Here is a 24,703-nt window from a genome sequence, read left to right on the forward strand (position 1 = left end):
CCTAGTTGTGCTGGCGGAGGGTTGAGCTCTGCTCTTTCGGCCCGCCTCTCAACTGTCAATCAATCAACTGTTACTAAATACTATCCCCCCCCCCACACACACAGGGGGGCCGGTGGTTGTTCTGGACACATAAAACTGTGGCCCGGGTTCGATTCCCGGCGTCGGCGAGAAACAAAAATGAGCAGAGTTTCTTTCACCCTAATGCCTTCTGTTACCTAGCAGTAAATAGGTACCTGGGAGTTAGACAGCGGTTACGGGATGCTTCCCGTGTGTGAAAAAAAATGTAGTTAGAAACAGTTGATTGATTGACAGTTGAGAGGCGGGCCGAAAGAGCAGAGCTCAACCCTCGCAAGTACAACTAGGTGAATACACACACACACACACACACACACACACACACACAGGAAGCAGCCCGTAACAGCTGTCTAACTCCCAGGTACCTATTTTCTGCTAGGTAACAGGGGGCATCAGGGTGAAAGAAACTGCCCATTTTGTGTCTGCCATAGGGAGCCGGTCGGCCGAGCGGACAGCACGCTGGAATTGTGATCCTGTGGTCCTGGGTTCGATCCCAGGCGCCGGCGAGAAACAATGGGCAGAGTTTCTTTCACCCTATGCCCCTGTTACCTACTAGTAAAATAGGTACCTGGGTGTTAGTCAGCTGTCACGGGCTGCTTCCTGGGGGTGGAGGCCTGGTCGAGGACCGGGCCGCGGGGACACTAAAGGCCCCGAAATCATCTCAAGATAACCTCAAGATAGCCATCACCGGGGATCGAACCCGGACCCGAGGATTACGAGACCAGAGCGCTGTCCACTCAGCTATCAGGCTCCCTTATTCAACTAATGTGGCCATGTGTGATGAATGTGGATCATGTGTGATGAATGTACTTGCCTAGTTGTGCTTGCGGGGGTTGAGCTTCGACTCTTTGGTCCCGCCTCTCAACCGTCAATCAACAGGTGTACAGGTTCCTGAGCCTACTGAGCTCTATCATATCTACATTTGAAACTGTGTATGGAGTCAGCCTCCACCACATCACTTCCTAGTGCATTCCATTTACTAACTACTCTGACACTAAAAAAACTTCTTTCTAATGTCTCTGTGGCTCATTTGGGTACTCAGCTTCCACCTGTGTCCCCTTGTGCGAGTACCACCCATGTTAAATAATCCATCCTTGTCTACCCTTTAAATTCACCTGAGAATTTTGTATGTGGTGATCATGTCTCCCCGAGCTCTTCTGTCTAACAGCGATGTGAGGTGCAGTTCACGCAGCCTTTCTTCGGAACTCATGCCTCTTAGTTCTGGGACTAGCTTAATGGCATACATCTGAACTTTTTCCAGCTTCGTGGTTAATGTATGATGATTGTGGTTCATGTGTGATGAATGTGGTCGAGAATGAACTCTCGATTGATGAATACTAAGCCACCCAAGAGGTGACACGAACATGAATAGCCATTAAGATGAACTCCCATATTCATCACCCTTATATACGAGTGTGTGATGAGTAGGAGAGAGCAGCAGCCAGGGTTATATGCCATGGCAGATGTATTACTCATCAGTGTTGAACAACAGTGCTGACGATGCTCTCTCACTCTTTCTTCATGTTGAGTCGGCAACTTGGCCTTTGCAATAAAAATAATATTATGAAAAAACAATACGTTGCGGGAGTGTGTATTTGGAAGAAGTGAGTGAGGCGAGGTTATGAGTATATATGGCAGCGAGTTACCCATGAGTCACGGGCTATTCATGCCCGTGCCACCTCTTGGGTGGCTTAATCTTTATCAATCAATCACCATGAGTCATTTCACGACTAAAGATCACATTCACTTCATAAAAATTTACCACTTAGGGGCTATTCATGCCCGTGCCACCTCTTGGGGTGGCGTAATCTTCATCAATCAATCAATCACCACGAGTCAGTGAGTCAGCAAATAGGCGTATAGTGTGGGGTGATGTATGTTGTTGTTAAAGATTCGCTATCTGGAACAAGAAGTTCCAAGTAGCACGGGCTATGGTGAGCCCGTAGTGGCTGATGTAGAATCTGTTCTCCATAAGACAAGTCTGCCAAAGGTCGCAAAGTTGACGTAGACCATCAACATCCACAAGCCTCCAGGGTGAGGTCACCTCCTAAGCGTTCTCTCAGTTCTTAGAGAGTGATGTCATTCCACATGACAAACATCGCTATAAAGTTTACAAGAGGCCTTGTATATTATTTTTCAAGTCAAAATCAAATATTTTCAGACCGATATTGGATTATATTGTATCATGGATCTTAAAATAAACTCCTTGTATTTATTTTTTGCCCTTCAGGGTGAGATTTGATTTGATTACGGACGGGTAGTAAGTGTAAACAATTTAACAAACAAGTGGAAATCGTCCGGATGGTGTTGAAATCTCCGGTGATGTGGGTGTAGTTACGGCTGGGGGGAGGGGAGTGAGGGAGGGATGGGGGTAGGCGTTGGCTCGTGCAGCTTGGGATAGTAAGCCCTTCCACAGTCTCTGGGCGCCGCTCCTCCTGCTGACACCACTTGGCGCCGCCGCCTCTGACACCAACCACCTGATTGATCCACACCCCCGAGCCGGCTGACACCAGCACCAGAGTAAGCACACAGTCGTCTTTATAGTTTCTGGAGACTAACCTCCCAGTCTCCAAGAGTAACGTTAATTCAAAATTGTATTAACGTAGCTCTTGGATATAGTGGCCAGAGGGCTGCTACATTGCTTAACCATGTAGTTAATTACCGGCCGAGTAGTCAAGAGGGAAGACCGTTATCATTTTGCACATGAGAGTGAAAGAGTGAATTATTAGAGCGGTGTAGTGAGGGAGGAGGGAGGTATAAGGACCCGCTCTGAGAGTCGTAGTCACACTCCGGCATGAACTGATGGTACCTTAGAGATAATTACAGAACACGGGACTAGTTGTTGGTCAATGAAGGATCCTTCTGTGATGAGCTGTCTGCCTCGCCTTCCACAACTGTAATTGCTTATTGCTCTCTAAATTTATATATATACAGATTATGCTTATGGTACAAATTTGGTCATTGCAGCGTTGGACTTATGAAAATATTTATTTTTAGCGGCAAGGCGCCCGTTGAGGGTTTGTGAAAAAGATAAAGCAGGTGTGGATACAGCCAGGGGAGGGGGGGAGGGGGCTGGTTAACTGCGTGTCGGGCAAGATTTCGTAGGAATTCAGTATAATGCCTCGAGCCCCAGGTTACAATCACAGGTAACCCGCTGCCACGCCTCACACCTGTAACACATTAACTAAAAACTGATCTTATACACTGTAGAACCTATTTGGTCTGAACTAAAGCAAAAGTCATGCTCCCCCTCCCTTCTAGAGAACAGACCACCGTCACCACCAGTAATCATTCACTCCAAAAATCGACCACTTGCGGGCTATTCATGCCCGTGCCACCTCTTGGGTGGCTTAATCTTCATCAGTCAGTCTTGGCCACTGGTTAATGCTGGCCTAGATATAAGTGCCTGTACATCCTTAAATAGTATAACAATTTTAATAACCGTTACACAAAAATTATGGGTGAAAGTTAAGTGGTAAATAACACTGATAGTAGACCTATTTTGCTCTAACATTGTTCACAAATTCCTGCCCTTGACTCGTAATTATATTCTTCCACTTCTTAGTCCTTTCCTTATTGAATGTCCTAATGTTCATCATTGTAAATGACGAAGCGGATCATTGTCCTGTAACCCCCCCCCTCCCTCCCCCACGCCTTGACATCCTGGGTGACTCGCTCCCTAGATGCTCCGGTACTGACATCCTCGGTGACTCGCTCCCTAGATGTTCCGGTACTGACATCCTCGGTGACTCGCTCCCTAGATGCTCCGGTACTGACATCCTCGGTGACTCGCTCCCTAGATGTTCCGGTACTGACATCCTCGGTGACTCGCTCCCTAGATGTTCCGGTACTGACATCCTCGGTGACTCGCTCCCTAGATGTTCAAGTACTGACATCGTCAGTGATATCCTGGAACACGCTGATCATAGTTTTAAGGCTATATAGTTATACTAAATCTGTACATTAAATTTTTCGTAAATTATTAACCTGTTATATCCCGCTCTCTCAAGTTGTGTGCCTCAGTGTAGGAGGTGTGAACGTTCAGGCAGACGATGAGAGCGTCTTAACGCAAGAGAAGCTTGGACCAGTTATCTTGAGGTTATCTTGAGATGATTTCGGGGCTTTAGTGTCCCCGCGGCCCGGTCCTCGACCAGGCCTCCACCCCTAGGAAGCAGCCCGTGACAGCTGACTAACACTCAGATACCTATTTTACTGCTAGGTAATAGGGGTATAGGGTGAAAGAAACTGCTCATTGTTTCTCGCCGGCGCCCGGGTTCGAACCCGGGACCACAGGATCACAAGTCCAGCGTGCGGCCGACCGGCTCCCTTACTTACTGGAACCCTTACTAGTTACTGGAACCTGTAAGATTCGGCGCCATCTTTTCCCTCCGAACACGATCCTCCAGTCTCTTTATATCCAGGTGTCCAGTTATTACTGGATGATCAGGGGGAAACTAATGGAGACCAATCGTTCAACACGACCCAAGATGAGACTCAATGTCTTAACATTACACTGTGGGAGCAACAATGTGGGATCTGCTCCACACGAGTGCGCTAACACACTGGGCTCCAGCAAGTTACAGTAATGTAGAACTGGGGCCAAATTCACGAAAGCACTTACGAACGTGTACATCTTTCCTCAATCTTTGACGGCTTTGGTTACATTTATTAAATTGTTTACGAGCATGAAAACTTCCCATTCAACTGTTATTGTTATAAACAGCCTCCTGGTGCTTCGGAGCTCATTAACTGTTTAATAATTGGAAACAGAGCCGCCGAAGATTGAGAAAAGATGGACAGGTTCGTAAGTGTTTGCGTAAGTGGTTTCGTGAATCTGGCCCCTGGTTTCTACATTTTTAATCACGGTCCTTTAGTCATGTTATGCACCCCATACCCATCCGGTAGTGGAAAATGTTAGAGGCACATAATTGGCTCTAGAACTGAACCACAAAATTCATTTAGCAAAGCAAGTTAGTCTTCATAAGCCTGTTATAATTTAATAAATTGTATCGACAATGTGTTCGAGAACGACGACAAGTAGTGTGCCAGCTAAGCAACTTACACATACGGTGAGCTACTTTACATATTGGAGTGGCGCATTCTCCTGCAAGAACGACATCCAGGATAATTGAAGGAGCTCCATAATTGATGCACCAAGGCCAAATGTTCATGCAGCCGCCAAATCCTCTCTAAATAAATGAAAAACGCTTAAAACTTCTGACAAATGATGACGTTCAAACACTTCTCTAACAGCTGAAAACTTGTGTTCAAGTCGCATCTATATAAATGTTTCACCAGTGTACTGCAAATACAAATAATTACTAACACAATCTAAATCCCTAATCTAACAGACCTAAATTTCCACAATCTCTATAAATAAAAATGGAAATGTTCGTTTGTGCGTAACCGCTAATCTCTGAAAGTTCTTTACCGATTGCTTTAAAATTTTCACACAGTTCCATTCGCATCCGAGCAGGTTTTTATATACTTAACTATATAGATGTCACGTCTATGACTGTAAAGTTTTTTTTCTGAAAAACTGTTTTTCATGTGAGGGAAATCTTCGAAACCTCTTTACCGATGGCTTTGAAATTTTGACACAACGTTGCATTCGAATAGGCGCGTCTTTTTATATACTTAGTGTATAGATGCCACCCCTCTGACAAGTAAAAACATGCGTTTTTGAAAAACGGTGCCAACTGTTGCACATAATAGCAACATGCACGCTATATTAAATATGTCACGAATTCCATTTCAATGTTTCCGATTGCATTGATAAATTTTATTTTCATAGATTTCTATTTTTTATTTTTTATTGAATTATTTTGTGACGTGTTGGAATTGAGCTGTGTTGTTTACCATACCGTTCATTTCGTAAGTGTAAGTATAGATGCCACACCTGTGACAGGTAAAGCTATGCTTTTCTTGGGAAAACGGCGCCATCTGTTGCATGTAAGAGCAACACACAGGCTATACTAAATATGTGACAACTCCATTTCAATGTTTCTGATTACATTGATAAATTGAATTTTCATAATTTTGATTTATTTTCATTTTGATTTATTTTTTGTGTGAATTGCGTTGGAAGTGAGCTGTGTTATTTACCATACCGTTCATTTCCTGAGTATAGTTTTTTTCATTTTCATATTTTCATTTCATTTTTAACTTTTTCTTATATTTCAGTGATGGGAACATCAGATCACTTGATGTTCCCAATTTTCTGATGGGAACATCACACCATTTGGGAAGGCATCGGACGAGGGAGTGGGGAATGGTGGGGATGACAAGGGAACGGAAGTGAGATGGGGAAGACGAGGGGGTAATGGTGGGGAAGGACGAGGGGACGGGGGATTTTGGGATGGGGGAATGGAGAATGGTGGGGAGGCCAAGGAGACGGGTGAGGGGGGAATGCTGGAGAAGACTGGGGGACAGGGACGGTTGCTGTGGCTCAGCAACGCACATGCGTTGCTGAGCCACAGCAACGCATGGCCGGGTATTGCTAGTATACTAATATAATTTTGAGAATTCATATTCTGAATGAACAGCATGTTATTCTTTGGGGTGGCCGGCTGCATGGAATGAACCTAACCTGAGGTGGCGCCCGTAGTGTGCCGTGTGGCTGTAGCCTACTCGACTAACCTCGGCCCTCTTCCCCTGGCTCGTGCTCCCCCTCTCACTCAACTCCCCCCCCCCTCACATTTCTCCTCTCTCTGACTCAGAACATGTAATACTGTAACACGAATTAGTTCATGCACATTTTTTAAAAATAAAGCATGAAAAATGCGCGGGTAAACGGCGGGAGCATCACAGCTACACAACCTATTTTATTTCAAACTTCGTGAAAATTACGAGTGTGGGGGGAGGGGGGGACGCCCCCAGTTCAGATGCCGATATTTATTAAATGGTGGCACTTGGGCCGACCCTGCCTAACCTATGACACTCCCATACCCCTTAAGATGGGGTATGGGAGTGTCGTTTAAGATGGAGAGAGGGGGAGGACACCGGGTACCCCATCGTGTAATATATTTAATATAGATTATAGAAAAAAAACAGATCATTGTTAGGTGTAGCTTCGTGTAGGGATTGTTTTCATTGGGTTTGATTGGAAATGGGTGGTGATTTTTAGTTTTTTAATAGTAACATTTGTTCAGTTTTTTAATAGTAACATTTGTTCAGTTTTTTAATAGTAACATTTGTTCAGTTTTTTAATAGTAACATTTGTTCAGTTTTTTAATAGTAACATTTGTTCAGTTTTTTAATAGTAACATTTGTTCAGTTTTTTAATAGTAACATTTGTTCAGTTTTTTAATAGTAACATTTGTTCAGTTTTTTAATAGTAACATTTGTTCAGTTTTTTAATAGTAACATTTGTTCAGTTTTTTAATAGTAACATTTCTTCATCTCTCAAGTGTAGTTACACCCCGTCCGCCCTTCCTTCAAGTGTCCCATCTTTATTAATGGCCCAAGCATTTGTTTATGAGTGGGCTTTTCAGTAATACGATAAATCCGGATAGTCGACAATGTTGTGGCTTTAAAAAGACCTTTTGTAAGAGCAAGGTGCAAACTTGTGCACTAGTTCATTCTCGGGGAGAGTCCGCGGTAAGAATTGTTTGACAGGATGTGGCGAGGTGGGGAGGAGATGTGGGGCGAGGGGGAGGAGAGAGAGGAGGAAATGTTAGGGGGAGAATAAAATGTTTGGAGGGTGAGGGTGAGCTGGGAGAGGAAGGGCGAGGCGTGTGTTCCACAACACTCTGGTTGTTATCTCAAGGCCTCCGTGACTGGGACGAATCGTAACTTCCATTTGAAACTCCGGTGTTCTCGGACACTCCTACATTTGATTAGATATGCTGTCGGCGTTGTATAGATTCTACTGGACCAAGGCTCTTCCACCATTACCTTCCAGTTAAGAGGAAAAATAGTCAGTGTGAATCTCGAGAGTTCGAGCCCCACCACCGTGTCTGTCCGCGTCGTTAATTACTCGGTACATCGTGTGCGTTCTCACCATGTTCCTTGTCTGGTGGTGCCCGAGCCCGGCCCCGTCCTTGTAGCTCAGGCACCATGTTCCTTGTGTCTCCTGGTGCTTGAGCCCGTCCTTGTAGCTCAGGCACCATGTTCCTTGTGTCTCCTGGTGCTTGAGCCCGTCCTTGTAGCTCAGGCACCATGTTCCTTGTGTCTCCTGGTGCTTGAGCCCGTCCTTGTAGCTCAGGCTCTTTATGTCGGCAACCACATTGTTGCCATGTATCTTGACTTCTTTATCCTGTGTTTACGAAGGGCTGACCTCACCGTTAGCGCTGCATACTCAAATGTTGGTCTCGCATACGTTGTGTAATTGAGAGTTCTAGTTTGTGGAGGTATGTCTTGTGTAGTATATCGGGAGTAGATCTGTGTTGAGGGTCGTCACTGCACACAATTCCATTTGTGTTGTGTATCCTCGTGGTTTTTTGTGCATTGAGGCTACGTCTTTTTTTTGTATTTAGGCGATTTTTGTGTATTGTGGGTTTTTGGTGGTCACACACGGACGGGTGTGTGTAGGCCGTGAGTCACTGTGGTGATGGACGTCAACATTCCCAGACAGTCGGATCTCTCCTCCGTCTCGGCCGACCAAACTCTCCTTAAAAGTCGGGATAATGTTGCCTAGGAGGCGTCCCCCTCCCCCGAAAAAAAAGGATTATTTTTAATCTGAAATATGTTCTTAAAATTATGAGTTTTAAAAGAAAGGGTAAATAATTTAAATGAACAAAAATTATTTGGCAGGCGTAACCAAAGTATTCAATATATTAATAATAAATATGCGAAAAATAATTAGAAATTTTTAACCTCTAGAATTGATTCAGGAAGATTTTAATTTTCCAGAGACTTGGTCATTTTACTTTCAGTATTAAATTGTACGGAGGTATCTTGAGATAAGAGTGCGCGAGCGCATGCGTGCCCGTACTGACTGTGGCTGACGACCTCTCACAGGACGACTCGTCTGACCTTCACCAGGTGAGGGGGGAGGTGAGGGGGGAGGTGAGGGGGGAGGTGAGGGGGGAGGTGAGGGGGGAGGGGAGGGGGGAGGGGAGGGGGGAGGGGAGGGGGGAGGGGAGGGGTGAGGTGAGGGGGGGGGATGGACGGAGGAATGGTGGGGTGTTCTGTGAAGCTGGAAATTATAGTTTATGATCCCTTCTCCTCTGTCTGGGGTGGTGTGGGGGGATGTCACCCCCTGTCTGGGGTGGTGTGGGGGGATGTCACCCCCTGTCTGGTGTGGGGGGATGTCACCCCCTGTCTGGGGTGGTGTGGGGGGATGTCACCCCCTGTCTGGGGTGGTGTGGGGGGATGTCACCCCCTGTCTGGGGTGGTGTGGGGGGATGTCACCCCCTGTCTGGGGTGGTGTGTCTCCCCCCCCACTGTCTGGGGTGGTGTGTCTCCCCCCTCCTGTCTGGGGTGGTGTGGGGTGTTGCCTCTGACTTTGGGTGGTGGGGGCGCCTTTAGCATTGAAGCTAATTAGAGTATATACTTCAGAGTAATGGGAGCTAAGGGCTTGAGTAAAGAAACTAGTAACACTCCACCCATACGTAGTGGCCCAGAACCCACCCCAGGTATACCTGGGGTATACCCCACGCCACGGGGCGTGGGGTATAAGGGGCGCGTGTTGAGAATGCAGAGTTCAGGACCAAGTGATGGTCGGACAGAGTCGCCAGGGGAGCTGGTTGCCGGGGAGAATTTATTTAATTTTATTTATCTATACAAGAGCTCTTACATGTGAAGCCAGAAACACGCAGCGTTTCGGGCAAGTCCTGAATCCTAATTTTCCCCGGAATACGACCCGCCAAATCGTTTAACAACCAGGTGCCCATTCACTGCTGGGGGAACAGAGGCTATAGTTACGGATTGGCGCCCAGTCACTCCTCAACCTGGCCAGGATACGCTTATCAGGCCAAAGCGCTAGCGAAGCGCCGGGGAGTGTTTACCACTGAGCCACGGGGACTGTGACACACATGATACCTGGGGGTCCCCCCCCCCCCCGGGGCTATGTGGATCACATTTGTGTTGTCATGAGGGCCACACACCACAACTAATTGTAGTCCTTTAATACAAATTATTGCAGAATATTTATGTTACTTAAACTTAGACACATACAATATGCATACAAATGGTTTAGCGGTTAACCACATTCATGAATGCAAAATAATGACGTGGTTCAACAAAAGAAAAAGAAACAAATTTTAAACGACAACAGACTTCTATGCAACAACAAAAAATACAACAGTTCAAAATTAACATTTATATATGAATATTCAATCAATTTTAGTATTTTGTTGCGAGGCTTGACACCTCTTTTTAATGATATATTTTGCTGTCTGGCTGAAATGTCTGTGCCGTTCCCACTTTGATCAGAAATGACAAGTGTTGTATTCTCCGACGGGGGAGACATCTCCCGTCACGCAGGGTGCAGTCGCACCTCCACAGATCTCCAGTCTCAGCTCTTGATACTGGTAATGGCTCAAAAGGGCCACCACTTACGGGCTATTCATGCCCGTGCCACCTTTTGGGTGGCTTAATATTCGATCAATCAATGAATTGTATTCTCACAGCTGCATTCATGTTTCTTTTGTGACTTTGAAATCTATTAAAAGGTGATAGTTTAAATTATATAAACTGCAATTTTGAGAGTTGAATGACCAAATTACAGTACCCTTTGTGCGGGCCGCAGGTGTGCTTGCGAAGGGCCGCATGTTTGATATGACTGAATTATACATAATGCATACAAACATACATTCCTATACATACAACATAGGATACATGAAAGTATTGTAACAGCCATAAACCTCAGGGAGGTGGAGGTGGTGTGCGACAGCCATTATCCTTGAAGGACGCCCACATCCCCAACCGCTGCCACACGCGTCTAGCAAGCTCCCTCTCCTCACCCTTCCTCTTCCCTCACTCGGGGACGAAGAAGCGGCAGAGGGAGGGACGACCTTCCTCATTTTCCCACCACTTCAAAAGACGGCGTGTCATCTTCAAGCGTCAAAGGGTGTGTGTGTGGGTTTGCTAGGCTACAGAGCCTCTCTCCTCCGGTTTGTGAAGTAGTGCAGAGGTTCTAACACAGCTGAAAGGTTAGGTCAATACTGGTTTAGGCAGCGGGAATGAGCTCGCTTTATGGAACCAGATAAATTATAAAATCATTAAATCCACCATCACACAATCTTTCGCATCCTTGTCATCTCTGCCTCCTCCACCTGAATAAAGATGATCGTCTAGTTAAATGAAGTAAATATCAGTCCAAGAGGAGCCGCAGAGATGATGTGATGGCTACATACTGAGGCAGAAAATAAAGGTGGAAACAGCCTCTTTAAATTGAAAAAAGGACATGGGTGGAAATTGTGAACTCGTCTTAATAAATGTAACTAACTACTATTACTCATTCACTGGTGGTTAGAAAAACAGGATGAACACAATAATAATGGCAACTACAGTAGGCCTAATGGACCATACGCGGCAGCTCATATTTATACGTACTCAAAATTAATCATAACTGTCTAATTTACGCTGTAAACAATTAAGTGATCCCACCTCTATTATATTAACCGGTAAATCAGATTCATGTATCAACACCCATGCTTACAAATCGGTATTTACCCAAGTCTTTCCTGAATCTAAACTTATTAAATTGAAGTCCCTTGTATTAGAGTTCTATTTTGTGTGGATATATTTAAAACTATTATATCCCCCGTTATACTCTTCCGTCCATTTATATTCTTCAGTCACGTCACACCTTATTCTCGGTCTTTATAGAAAATGTAAAAAGACGTTTCTTTCTCTTAAGCAGGTTCCCAGTTCTCGAGATTAACTTCATCCATCTCTGTACGCGTTTGGGTGAATTTATAGACCGAGATCGCCCACATTCACAACTTGAAGCGGTCGCTACAAACAAATTTGTTAAAACAAACACACACACACACACACACACACACACACACACACACACACACACACACACACACACACACACACACACACACACACACACACACACACACACACACACACACACACACACACACACAGGAACATTTCAGGAACCTGTACACCTGTTGATTGACGGTTGAGAGGCGGGACCAAAGAGCCAGAGCTCAACCCCCGCAAGCACAACTAGGCGAGTACAACTAGGTGAGTACACACACACACACACACACACACACACACACACACACACACGTATAAACACCGGGTATGAAAGACTAGGAGGTGGGAGGTTGAGCTAGACCTTGTTGGTGAATTCTCAGACAGGCGAGTCACATCGTCCACCGCCCCACTCCCTCACCTTAAATTTTGTGCACGTTGACCACGCTAAGAAAACCTGATTGATCATGTATGCGCGGCGAAGATTCACTCCGGGGTTGAGCTGCAGCAACATCACGCCCTCATACAAATAATGTCGATTTTTGCCCCCTATGCGCACTCGGGTTAAAAATACTTAATTCAAAATTAAATCGGCTCACGAAAGTGACGTACTGTCCCGTTTTCTGTTTTGGGTCCTCTGGCTTAGGCTATTAGGTCAGGAGAGGAAACTTTTAATTAACAATTTTCATGATTTTTGAAACCTTTGGAAAACTTCCTGCCCTCCTAACCTACCAAAGGACCCAAGGCCCAGTTTTTTCCTTCTTTGGGAAAGGGTGGGGGGGGGGAATCTAAGATTTAATTGGAAAAAATATTTCCATTTTGAATTTAATACTGCCACTTAATGTCAAGTGGGAGTGTTGCGCACTTGACAAAACTTTTGACTATGATGGGATATTCAGTGTGGTGATCTAATTGGGGGGGGGGGGGGAAGGGAGGTGGCAAAACCCTTATGCCTGCACGTTGGGTTGTGCAATATTTTTGTACAAGAAAACGGTTACATTAAACAGCGGAAGCTTTTTAACACATTGGCCGCCAAATACATTCTTTACAGTCTTTTACTGCAATACTCGTTGTTGTTGTTGTTGTTGTTGTTGAAGATTCAGCTACTGGGAACGAGGCTGCAAGTAGCACGGGCCATGGTGAGCCCGTGGTGAAACTAAGAAACACTTAAGTGATGCTTCTGTCTTGTATTCAAAACTTACGGCACTGTAGCGTGTAAACTTGATCTCTTGACTTCTGTGAAATATGTTTTTAAATACATTAAAAGCTATTGAGACGAGGGATGGTGTTTAATACTTGTATGGTTGTCCACTGATACTTGCTCGTCTCCACAGCCAGTAGCACTCCGCGGCTCACGGGGAAATATGTACTTAGCAGTGTGCATTTGAAAACTTTTGTCTTTTGTTAATAGGCTTCAAATTCGTTCCACATCTTTTTGTTTTGTTTTATATAAGCCTGACACTGCCAGTTTTCCCTGAAACATCCGCAAATAGACTCACGCCCTCACCATCAGTTTACAAACTCCACAATCAAATTTGCAGGTGACACTTAATTAAGATTTATGGAAAAGTGGGAAATGGAAAAAGATATTGAGGCCTTACAAAGAGATGAACATAAGCTCCACAAATGGTCTGAAGACCGCATATGCTTTTTAACATAGACAAATTAAAGAGCTTGCATATGGGGCATAAGAACCCTCGTCACACCTCCCAAATTAACATTACCTGGCAGCAGAATGATGCGGAAAAGGACCTTGGTCAGAATCCATCATTCACTAAAAGTTGCGCTACAAGTGGGAGCGACAGTTAACAAAAAGGAAAAAAAAGCAGCTAACCAAACCCTGGGAACAATAAAGCGTACATTTGTCTTTAAGGAAAAGGTGGTTATTCAACTGTATAAATAAATCTGTGCTGAGCACCTACTTGGATTGTTGTATCCAAGCATGGAGACCTCTTCTTTAGAATGACAGCCTTTTTGGGAGAAGGTTCAACACCAGGCAACGAGTCATTCGAGAACAACGTCGACTCTCTTATACCAGGAACGGTTGAGGACCACAGGGCTAACTACACTGCAAACCCAGCATGATAGGGCGGATCTCTTCGAAATTTTAGAAATACTGTACTGAACAATTTGGAGGATGTTGATCCAGACAACCTCTTCTGAACGTCAGATGTAACACAAACAAGGAACAAAGGTTTAAAGCTCAACAAGCCACAATATAGGATTGAGAACAAGATGTGCTTCTTCATCCACAAGGTTATGGAACCGCCTACTCTCCGTAACTAAATGCCAAAACTCTCTTAAATTTTCACATCTGCCGCAGGCTTCCTGTCCTCGTCGAGGCCACTAGTGTTAGCGGCCCTCGGGTAAATTTAAGTCCGAATTACTGCTAGGTGAATATGGGCTCGAACGCAGACATTATTGTTGACGATGAGTCGAGCGAGTGCTCTCGGTCTCTGCCAATTTGGGTCAGATGAAGCGAGACGCCCACGGATACAAAGTGAACATTCTCACCTTTAAGGATAACAGACTCCAAATACTGGCATTGTTACCAAAATAGTTGGTTGCCTCATGAGAGGCCACAATAATCCTTCTCAAATCCCTGAGGGTCAAATAATTTATTAAGAGTATTAATAATCCCTCGTCTCGCTGTACGAAGTATCCATTCTTCAAACCAATTTACAAACGAGGGCCTGGCTTCATAATTCAGATTTGTATACCCCTCACAACACCACATATCACTCTAGATAACTTTCCCATGAATTTTGTTTACCAACAAATGAGATCTGAATCACTGGTGATTGAGGACGAATGACCAAACACCAATTTACAATGAATTAGAAGACATCAATCGGCTTACCTTTACTCGTATAACTAAATTACTGCAGCGGTAGTGTGTTCCTTGACATACGTTGGTTTACTCTAAGTACTGGAGATAAATTCTCGTGCGCCTACTGACGGCGGCGGCGCCGTCAGTAGTTCATAGGGCGCTAGTACCTATACGTTGTCACCTGGCTACGTTGCCACCTGGCAGTAGCTGCCTCTCACAGTAGCACTGAAACACCAGTACCGCTCTTCATATACTTATTTTACCGTCTCTCTCTTTCTGATTTTGGGATTTTTACTCGACCATTGTTATTTATTCACACTAGTGCTCTCGATGTCTTCAAAATGCATCCCAAGGTTGCCAGTACAGTCTAACCATCCCCTTCATATAGTCTAGGGAAGGGCACCTGCCAGTTGGGTGGACAGCGCTTCGGATTCGTAGTCCCGAGGTTCCGAATTTGATCCCCGGTAGAGGCGGAGACAGATCTTGAGGTTATCTTGAGATGATTTCGGGGCTTTAGTGTCCCCGCGGCCCGGTCCTCGACCAGGCCTCCACCCCCAGGAAGCAGCCCGTGACAGCTGACTAACTCCCAGGTACCTATTTACTGCTAGGTAACAAAGGCATTCAGGGTGAAAGAAACTTTGCCCATTTGTTTCTGCCTCGTGCGGGAATCGAACCCGCGCCACAGAATTAAGAGTCCTGCGCGCTATCCACCAGGCTACGAGGACCCAGATGGGCAAAATGGTTTTTCCACCTCTGATGCCCCCGTTACCTAGCAGTAAACGGGCACCTAGCTGCTCCCTGGGGAGGGAATGGGGGGTGGAGGCCTGGTCGAGGACCGGGCCGCGGGGACACTAAGCTCTGAAATCATCTCAAGATAAGGTAGGGCCCCCACCCACGTGCGAGGGCTCCACACTTGGGTGGTGGGCGGCTGGGGGGGGGGTGACACACCTACACTTAGCTCATACTCACCACTAAGGCTTTACACCGCCTGGATAGTAGCTCGATCTTCTACAAAGCAAAAATCTTACTTTAGCTTGCATGGACCAAAGATGTGGAGTGTGACTATTGATTCAGGGGCAGCGTCTTGACTATAGGTATACTGTTAACTTGATGCGGACTGGGCTTGGGTATGAGCACCAGAGCTTTTGGCCACTGAAAAGTAGACGCTATTCATGTACAGTAGCAGGGTTCATGGTTCTTTAACGATCCAATTAGAACAGGCTTACCCAAGCACCGTAATCTTATTGAGGGATGGCACTACTGCCTATATGTGTGGCACCACTGTGGTTTAAAGGTTACACATCATCTTGACCTCCGCGCCAACACCCACTTAATTTTCTAAAACAGGCTAACACGAGAGACTTCTAGATTAATTCCTATCGTTAATCGGGGCGATTTGTCTTGCGTGACGAGGCCCATAATCCTTGATGCTGGTAATAGGGTCATTAGTTCGAAGTCCAATAAGATGGGGTATGAACTAACACAAGGGGGATGATTGCCTAATCCGGGCCACTTTGTGTGATCATCTCACGGTATGTTAAAAGTGGCGTTGGTGGAAAATTCGCTCCGGCAATCACGATGTAGTTTTACCGGAGTTTCCCCTACCGATGATATTCCGTCCAACCCGTCCTCTTAAAATTATGTCGCTTTTCGCTCGTTTACCCATATGGCCAAAAATGGACGTAATTTGAAATGAAATCGGCTCACGAAAGTGACGTCCTGTCTCGTTTTCTGTTTTGAGTCCTTCGGCTTACCGAGTTAGGTTAGAAGAGGAAACTTTCAATTAATGGTTTTCATGAAGTTTTGAAACCTTAGGATAATTTCCTGCCCTCCTAACTTACCAGAGGACCCTTAATTTGCAGTTTTGGAAGAAAAAAATCCAAATTTTATTTTAAATTTTTAAATTACGTCCATTTTCGGTCATACGGGCAAACGGCCAAATTCAGACGTAATTTGTAAGAGGACAGGCAAGCTCGGGAAGACTGGCCACCACTTCAGACCTGAAGTGTGGAGATGTTAGCTTCCTGGTGTAAACACAGGCCTCTAACATCCATTCCAGTGGCTGGACAGTATTGTCTCATCCCTTGTAAACATGTTCCCACCGCCCACACGGTCAACATGCAGTTTCCTTCGTGCAGTAGGTTGACCAATCGCAAAATGCCGTTCCCACCGGCTGACGGATTCATACGAGCTCTTATTAGGACGTAAATCTGCTGCTTTCACATGTTTATAAACCTCTTGAACTTTCCTCCCACGTCATCTGGATCTGGTATATTCTTACTGGCTTGGCCAAGTGACTCACTCTGGCACTCGACTCGGCCACTACAAATTAAGACCAATTCTCCCTGCTAATACTGGTCTTAATTTTAAATTTTCAGCTAAAACTCACTAAATACGAAATTTGATGAAAGCCTAACATTACTGGTGTAGGTGATTACAAAAAAGTTAACCAGAGAACTGATGATAAAGATGCAACATTACAAAAATAATTGCCGAAAATCTGCAAAATAAGACTACAACCTAGGACCAAAAAGTTTTGAAGCGGAAATTCTGCTTTAAATGTTTTGATCTCATCATAAAAGTCTTAAAGATTATTAATAGATTAAATATAATTTCACCATAAACCTTATCAACCGTAATAAAATGACAAAAATTAAAATAATCCAGCCGCTCTCTCTCTCTCGCCCGCCAGCATGTCGAAGGAAGCCAAGCTGAAGGAGGCGGCGAAGGAGACGCTGAAGACTACGACAGACCCGCTGGAGAAGCTCCGCAGCCACTGCCTCTCCCAGGGCTACACCGGCATCCTCTCCCTCGGCAGGTAAGTTACAGAACAACTTTTGAATTGCACAATTGTTTGATTTCAGTATGCACGATGTTCTTGGACAATATTTTCCAATCAGCCTAATGTATTAGCTGCGACATTAAAATAATTGTTTTATTTGATTTAAGCAGAAGTAAATTCTTTCCTTGTAAGTCGATGTACTTTAATAAGCCACTGGAAGGGTTCAAGTAGTTAGACAGCTTCTTGGCGGTCACGCCACAATTCAACAGCTTCACTAGTCACTCTTGTTAGGACGACCCGGAACCGTAGAGAATCTCCGTCTGCAAAGCAGTCTTGCTAACTATATAATGTTGTAGCTGTTACTCTTACTGTGATATTTGACATGTCATGAAATAAATTTCATGAAATATATATATTAGGCATTCATCAGTCTCAGGAGACTATGGAGCTGTGCTCTGGTTGTCGGTCTGGAGTGACCTCTCCAGGGCGCAAAGCCAGGGAAGGTTCATATGGAAAAGTTGTCACCCAAGCCTAAAGTGACTTGATACTGGCAGGCTGGCCTGAAAGTTCATCATAAGATTGTTTTTCCACTACATAAATTCTAATATTTTTAATAGAAGCATGTCCTCTGCTGTTGGGTCTAAAAAAAAAATAACAAAAATAATGGTCAAATGTTATGAATAGCCTTAGGTGGGAGTTTTGATATTAACAAATTGCTACATTTAGTATATGCAAACCTGCCCAACCACTTGGTGAACGCTTGATACAAAATTGAAGTACTAATGGTTTCAAGTGATGTATAATGAAGAAGGGCATTGGCTGATTTATACTAGTTTTAGCTACAAAAGATATTGTATTTACCACTTAAAAACGTTAAAGTACAAAATGGATGAGGAAATAAATGAAATTTGTTACAAAATTAAATATCTCTTACTCTTAGACTGGTTGAGAGAAGTACAGCATTTAATCATATTTGGAAGGTAATTCCACAGCTTGGGACCCTTAACCAAAGCAGGCATTTAATACAAATTGAGTTCCTCTCAAGGAATATCAAATTCATATTTTTTATTTTGGTGGCCATGACGGCTGTTGCAACCCTCTAGGGTGCGTTTAGGTCAGGATTAGTATTGTAATTCAGAGTTTATAGTTTGTTTCAAACATGCGTGTGAAGTAATTTGATATTTAGCATATTCAGGGACTTCAGTAAGGGTGCTGAATGCAATTTGCGGTACAACTAGTCTCCTTCCGCGACAACGGCAAAAAATTGACATCTTATAACTCTTCTCCTCCAGGTTGTTCCGCCGGCTGGATAAGGACCGCTCATGGACGCTGTCCAAGGAAGAGCTGAGCCGCGGAGTCGGTCAGTTTGGCTTGGACCTCTCTGATGGGGACATCAACAAGCTCTTCTCCAGCTTCGAGAAGGATGGTCAATCTGGCATCAACTACGAGGAGTTCCTGGAGAGTCTGAGGGTAAGGAAGAACGACTGCAAGTTAAAGAATGAATACAGAGAAAGCGCCGAGATGGAAAAGTGGAAGAATATAAACGGAAGCACAGAATGGTCATTTCATAATTTCAGATTAATAATTCACATGTATTGTGTTGCCATGTGTCACTGCATTTGAGGAAATTTAATTTTGAAAAAGCTAAATTGACAGATCAATTAAACATTAATTTTCAGATACCTAATAGACTATTTTCTTCCTAGCCCGAGATGACGGAGCCGAGGAAGAAGGCCGTGGAGGCGGCATTCAAGCACTTGGACAAGACGGGTGACGGCGTGGTGGGGTTGGAGGACATCAAGAGGAAGTACTCTGCCAAGACCCATCCGAAGGTCATAAAAGGCGAAGCCACAGAGGACGAGATTCTCAAGAAGTTCCTCAATTTGTTCGAGACGAACACCTCCGTCGATGGCAAGGTTTGGGACATGTTGATTTTTTAGGCATTTCTGAGAATTGTTGTATCTTGGTGTGTGAAACCCGTTAAAATAGAATTGACATTAGAACAAAAGATTAGCATAGGTGGAACAAGAACAAAGGAGCACAGGTGGAAACTTAATACCCAAATGAGTCAGACAAATTAAAAAACTTTTTCAATGGCAGAGTAGTTAATAATTGTAATATATTAGGAAGTGATGTGGTGGAGGTAGACTCTATACACAGTTTCAAATGTAGATATGATGGAGCCCAGTAGGCTCGGGAATCTGTACACCAGTTGCTTCACAGTTGAGAGGTGGAACCAAAAAGCCGAAGCTCAACCCTTGCAAGCACAACTAGGCGAGGCTTCCGGGAGTGTCTCGCTGAATAAAGTTACGGGTCTTGAACCACCTATCAACACCGCTTCCCTCTGCAATAATCCATCCCAATACCAGCAATAAAATGTCTGGCATCCCACCCAAACACCAACACACCCTTACAGCCAATGTACCAGCGAATTCCTCAACCAGCCGAGCTCTTGATACAATGCCTGTTATCCCTGGAAAGGGCAACATGTAAAACCCCAAAACCTTCTCTACCTGGCACCTCCATTTAAGTGCTACTCATTTCAATCTGACTTGAGTGATAAATGTGTTAGACTCGTATGTTGGTTTTAGTAAGGTTATGTTCAATGTGTTTTAAAGACTTCTTCATTGTTAAATCTCAGTGGTGTTGTGTGATTTGGTTTGGAACTCTACACTCTGGTAATGTCCCGATTGTCTGGCATTCCTTCACAGTGCTGACATTTCCTCTTATGGAACCTGTAAGCATATCTGCCATGTATGAGTATCCAAGCCTAGTGTGGCGTAAATGAAATTGTTATTGCTTTATTGCTTCCTTTCATCAAAGTGGTTCATAGTTGGTTGAAATCGTGTGCCACCTCAGATGCTAATGTTGCAGCTGCTGTGTTGTGGTCACTGTACACCTCTTGCATTGTTCTCTATTCATTTTGTTAATCTATGCTAGTCTCTGGTATATGAATTCCTACATTCCTCCTCTTGGTTGAGAAGTTTTACTGCTTCATCTGTAATATCATTCCCTGGTATTCCTACATGACTTGGCACCCAGCTGATTTGTATTCGACAACCTTGAGATTTGAGTATTTGTATTGTCATATCATTTGTGGTCAGATGGATGTTTTCACACATGTGCTCTTGTTAAAAGGTTACATTGGCAGTTCTCGAATCTGTGTGATAATGTGTTGTTGATGTTCAGCAGGAGCATGTTCAAAAGTTTTTGAATGGTTAGCAGTAATGTCTGTGAAGGTTAACACCCGTTTGACTCTCCAACTACCTACTGTATTAAACGTCTTGTTCATTAACGTGATGTATCGAAGAAAAAATAAGTAGGAGCCGTGAAGAGGATTCGAACCTATACTCTAGGTACTCCCAAGCAAACGCCTTTGTGCATTTGAAGAAAAACATAGAAGACAGACTTCCTAGACTACAAACCAGAGGGAATGCAGGCAATGTGTGAAACCCTGGTTAGGCCTCAGTGTAAGCCTCAGGAACCCTAGAGGATTCAGTTGAATCCCAGGTTGCATTGCTTTTGATCATGTCGTGGTGTAGTGGTCTGAGTAGTTTGCTTGGAAATACCCAGAACATAGGTTCGAATCTTTCTTATAGTTTCTACTGATTTTCTCAAACTTCCTGTGTTAACTTTATCTCCATATTCTTCTCTTCCGGTCTACCGTTCCATCCGTGAAGCTGTTAAATGCTAATTTTACGTCTATATTCACCTTGTGCAGTGATGAGACGTTTTTCGTTGAAGAGCCATAATCTTAATATGATGCTAAATTTCTACAGTGTTTACATAACTAAGTCTACATGTATTTCGTCGCCCTTCTTGTGATTGTATTCGTGATCGCTATTGTGTTTGTTTATTCTACAGTGGAGTCCACATGCCGCTATTAGCTCTTCCGTCCCGTGATAGTGCTCCATTGATTTTATCTTTAAGTGAATTGTTTCTTACAGCAAACCCTGTTTTTCCTAATTTCAACCGCTGTTAGTTTGGTTTCCAGCCATAAGCTTAGTATTTTAGTCCATCTGGGTGCTTCTAGTATGACTCGCTATGCATCGTTTTAAATAATCTCAACCTTTTTCTCCTCTGTCCAGGAGAAAGAATGGGCAAGACAGTCCCTGTGTAATCGACGAGGGGACGAATGGCATGTCTGTAAAACATTCTTAACACTGTCCCTCTTATAGACGGGGCCCTGAGATTGCTGTCATTATATCCAGTTTGGATGTTGCTTTCTTGAGATACTGAATTTGTCTGTTGAATGTTTAGTGCCCTTATATCCACCAGACAAGGGTTAAGCAAACGCAAGTCTCTGATCCACACACATATATTCTAAAGCTGTACAAACTCAAGGAGGGTGCGAGAGAGCATCTGTTCGGGTTTTGTCTGCTTGTTGATCCTTTGTTGGTCGGTTGCCTCTCTTGCTCCTCTGCCGTTTTCTCTGACCTCCGCCGTGTTGTAGGGGGTACTGAAGTAAATACAGTACTCCCCCTTCCTCTCCAGACGGAGGTAGCAGAGTCCAGGAATCGGGCAAGTCGGTGCACTGTGCGTCCCGTACGAGTAGTGCAACCCTCCATGTTGACTTCACCATCACTGTCGTCCATGCCATCAGCAGCAGGCGCTGGAAGGCTCGGATCTGGAGATGGTACTGATAGATGAAAAAAATCAGTAGGTACATCTTCAGAATGAGGGTCCGCTGCCGGTGGGGATTTGGTTTGTTGGTGTGGGTACCAGACCACCACCACAGAAGCAGCTGGGATCGCCACTGCTAGCGTGGCATCGAAATGTGCCGTTTTCACCCGATCGATCGAGCCAATCACTTCAGCACCCCGACGGTCGATGGTAATGGTTTTCAGAATCCTCAATAGCACAGCACCCGGAAAGGTTCCTCATATGGGTGCTGTAGCTGCTGACGCACCGTGTCAACCCTCAAACACATGGCTAGTGGAGAGAACGTCCTGGGGTACGTAGGTAGGGCTAGGGCGACTCTGCGACATCGTCCTCCGAAGCCGCTTCACGAAGGCCGATGTGTTGTAGGGGGTACTGAAGTTACTACAAATGCCCTTTTAGAATCTATAATATATTACACACACTGTGTTACACAAAACTCGGGTCAATGAAGATTAAAGTCTTGAATGCGTGAGTACACGTCTGGAGCGTTGCCACAGTTTCATTGCCTTTGATTTCTTTTCCGATAATTCTAGCCCCGAGATGCTGCATTCGGATGGTACTTGATCTAGTATCCTTGGTGCATTTTAATAGCGAAGGCCTAGTGGCAACTACTGCTATGTCACCATAGCCTACAGTTTAACCCATTCTGCCAATGTTATGGTAATGAGATCTTCTATAAGGAAGTTAGAGACTAGGGCTAAGGAGTAATCTACGAATATACTATACCATATACACAATAAACCAAACCAGTAGTGCCCAACTCTGGTACCTTAAACCCCCAAGGACTCATTAGCATAGAAATCATACAAAACAATAAAGCAGAAAAAATTCTATAGTAACTTTCTAGCAGCAACCCTAATGTCGTTTTCAAGGTCATGGCTGCACAACCCTTGCTAACACACTTTAAGCCACAAATTGGAGTCTTCCATCCGGAATATGAATGCATAGTGTTAGTGTAGTATCATCCTATAATTTCTTCTGGGTGGAAACATTCTAACGCTTCCTATTTCACTGTCGCTTGACATCACATGTACACGCCTTGTTTCAGGTCACAAAGCAAGAGTTCTTCGACTATTACTCTGGCCTCAGCAAGGCCATCGATGAAGACGAGTACTTCGTCTCCATGGTCAACATAATGTGGGGACTGTAGTGTGGATAGTCCTCCCCACTCTGCTAGGACTCCTGGTGTTCCACTACTGCTGATCCGGACCAGAGGTGCTTGAGGTACTGCAGGGTGATAGCTCCTGGCTCTCGGCGATTGTCCCCTGTGGTGGTGCAGGTCTGCCATGCTTTACCCATCCATTTATGTTGCTTCAATTAAAGAACGTCCAGGTAAAGCTTTGTGTTTATTCAAACCTATCGCAATTTCCCCACCTTTCCCGCTTGTACTAATATTTGACTTAAAAATTTTAAGTGATTTAATAATGTGAACTTCCCCACTACAGTTATACAAACACTACTACTACAACCCCCTATACTAGCAGCATAGTATTGGGGTTGTAGCAAATGGACCCAATTCATAAACCTAAGATCCACACCAAACTGTTCCAACACCTTTAAAACAAATGCAACATTCCCTCTATAAAGTGCCTGGGACCAATCCAGGCTAAGCATAGCCGCCGGAGATCTCGTATCGGAAACAAAAAACACCATTTCTAATTAAATTATCGTAAAGTATAGTAGACCCTCCTTGCTCTTGCCACACGAAGACCTAACCGGGAATGATTTGTAATACTGGTTCACGAGAGTGCGCCAAATGGAAAAAGACAAATCGCCCTTCGGCAACATCTTCACTAACCTAAGATTCGTCGAATCACATTCCAAAAGGAGAACAATTCTGCAGGCAGATCATCGCTGTCTGGGGCTATACCTTTTCTTCAACAGACGCTCGCACCCAAAACCTCGGCAAGATCAATTTCAGAAAGTAACGATTGTGTCCAGGCGACAACACCCGAGGACAATGGTCCAGAAAACAACATAACACCATTCACCTTCCTATATAAATCAATCTCCTAATTCCTCACTAGCATAATGAAGCCTATCATCCGTACTGGACAGCACCCACTCATCAGGTAATCTCGACCTATCCATGAATGCAGAGTTCCTATCCAACTTTAACATTTTGTTCCTTACACAACTTGATCTCAAATTTATCAACTCCAGCATCCACAAGGGAGTATAAATGGACCATCCTTGCCTGTGATACATTCATTTGGCCGAACCAGTCAGTTGCATGTCTCTGCAATAGAGATAAAGAACACCCATCAATGATGCACTCGAAATCAGCTCTCCTTCCCGCTAATATCACAACCCGTCCTCTTAAAATAACGTCGCTTTTCGCTCGTATGCGCGCTATGGCCGAAAATGGACGTAATTTTAAATGAAATCGGTTCATGAAAGTGACGTACTGTCCCGTTTTCTGTTTGAGTCCTCCGGCTTACTGGGTTAGGTCAGGAGAGTAAACTTTCAAT

At 44.4% G+C, this 24,703-nt stretch overlaps 1 protein-coding gene across 3 annotated transcripts; it reads left to right on the forward strand.

Moving 5' to 3' along the window:
* The first annotated feature begins 2,432 nt into the window (after positions 1-2,432).
* On the forward strand, positions 2,433-23,569 carry LOC123772168 (crustacean calcium-binding protein 23). Of its 3 annotated transcripts, XM_069311084.1 has the most exons (6): positions 2,445-2,595; positions 8,952-9,060; positions 17,481-17,606; positions 18,863-19,040; positions 19,277-19,486; positions 23,281-23,569. In XM_069311084.1, exons 3-6 carry the CDS (start codon positions 17,482-17,484, stop codon positions 23,380-23,382), a joined length of 615 nt encoding a protein of 204 aa, XP_069167185.1. In that variant the 5' UTR covers positions 2,445-2,595; positions 8,952-9,060; position 17,481; the 3' UTR covers positions 23,383-23,569. The 3 variants fall into 3 exon arrangements, with proteins under 3 accessions (XP_045621158.2, XP_069167185.1, XP_045621159.2); XM_045765202.2 differs by lacking the exon at positions 8,952-9,060 and having other exon boundaries at positions 2,433-2,595; XM_045765203.2 differs by lacking the exon at positions 2,445-2,595 and having other exon boundaries at positions 8,941-9,060.
* The last annotated feature ends 1,134 nt before the right edge of the window (positions 23,570-24,703 follow it).

This window comes from Procambarus clarkii, chromosome 69 (assembly GCF_040958095.1).
Source record: "Procambarus clarkii isolate CNS0578487 chromosome 69, FALCON_Pclarkii_2.0, whole genome shotgun sequence".
NCBI classification, from domain to species: Eukaryota; Metazoa; Arthropoda; class Malacostraca; order Decapoda; family Cambaridae; genus Procambarus; species Procambarus clarkii.

What these genes read in the sequence shown, in the direction of transcription:
- LOC123772168 (XM_045765202.2), top strand. Translation starts at nt 17,482, where the DNA reads ATGTCGAAGGAAGCCAAGCTGAAGGAGGCGGCGAAGGAGACGCTGAAG. An exon ending in AGTTCCTGGAGAGTCTGAGG is followed by an intron (nt 19,041 to 19,276) that starts GTAAGGAAGAAC and finishes TTTTCTTCCTAG; the next exon opens with CCCGAGATGACGGAGCCGAG. An exon ending in ACACCTCCGTCGATGGCAAG is followed by an intron (nt 19,487 to 23,280) that starts GTTTGGGACATG and finishes GCCTTGTTTCAG; the next exon opens with GTCACAAAGCAAGAGTTCTT.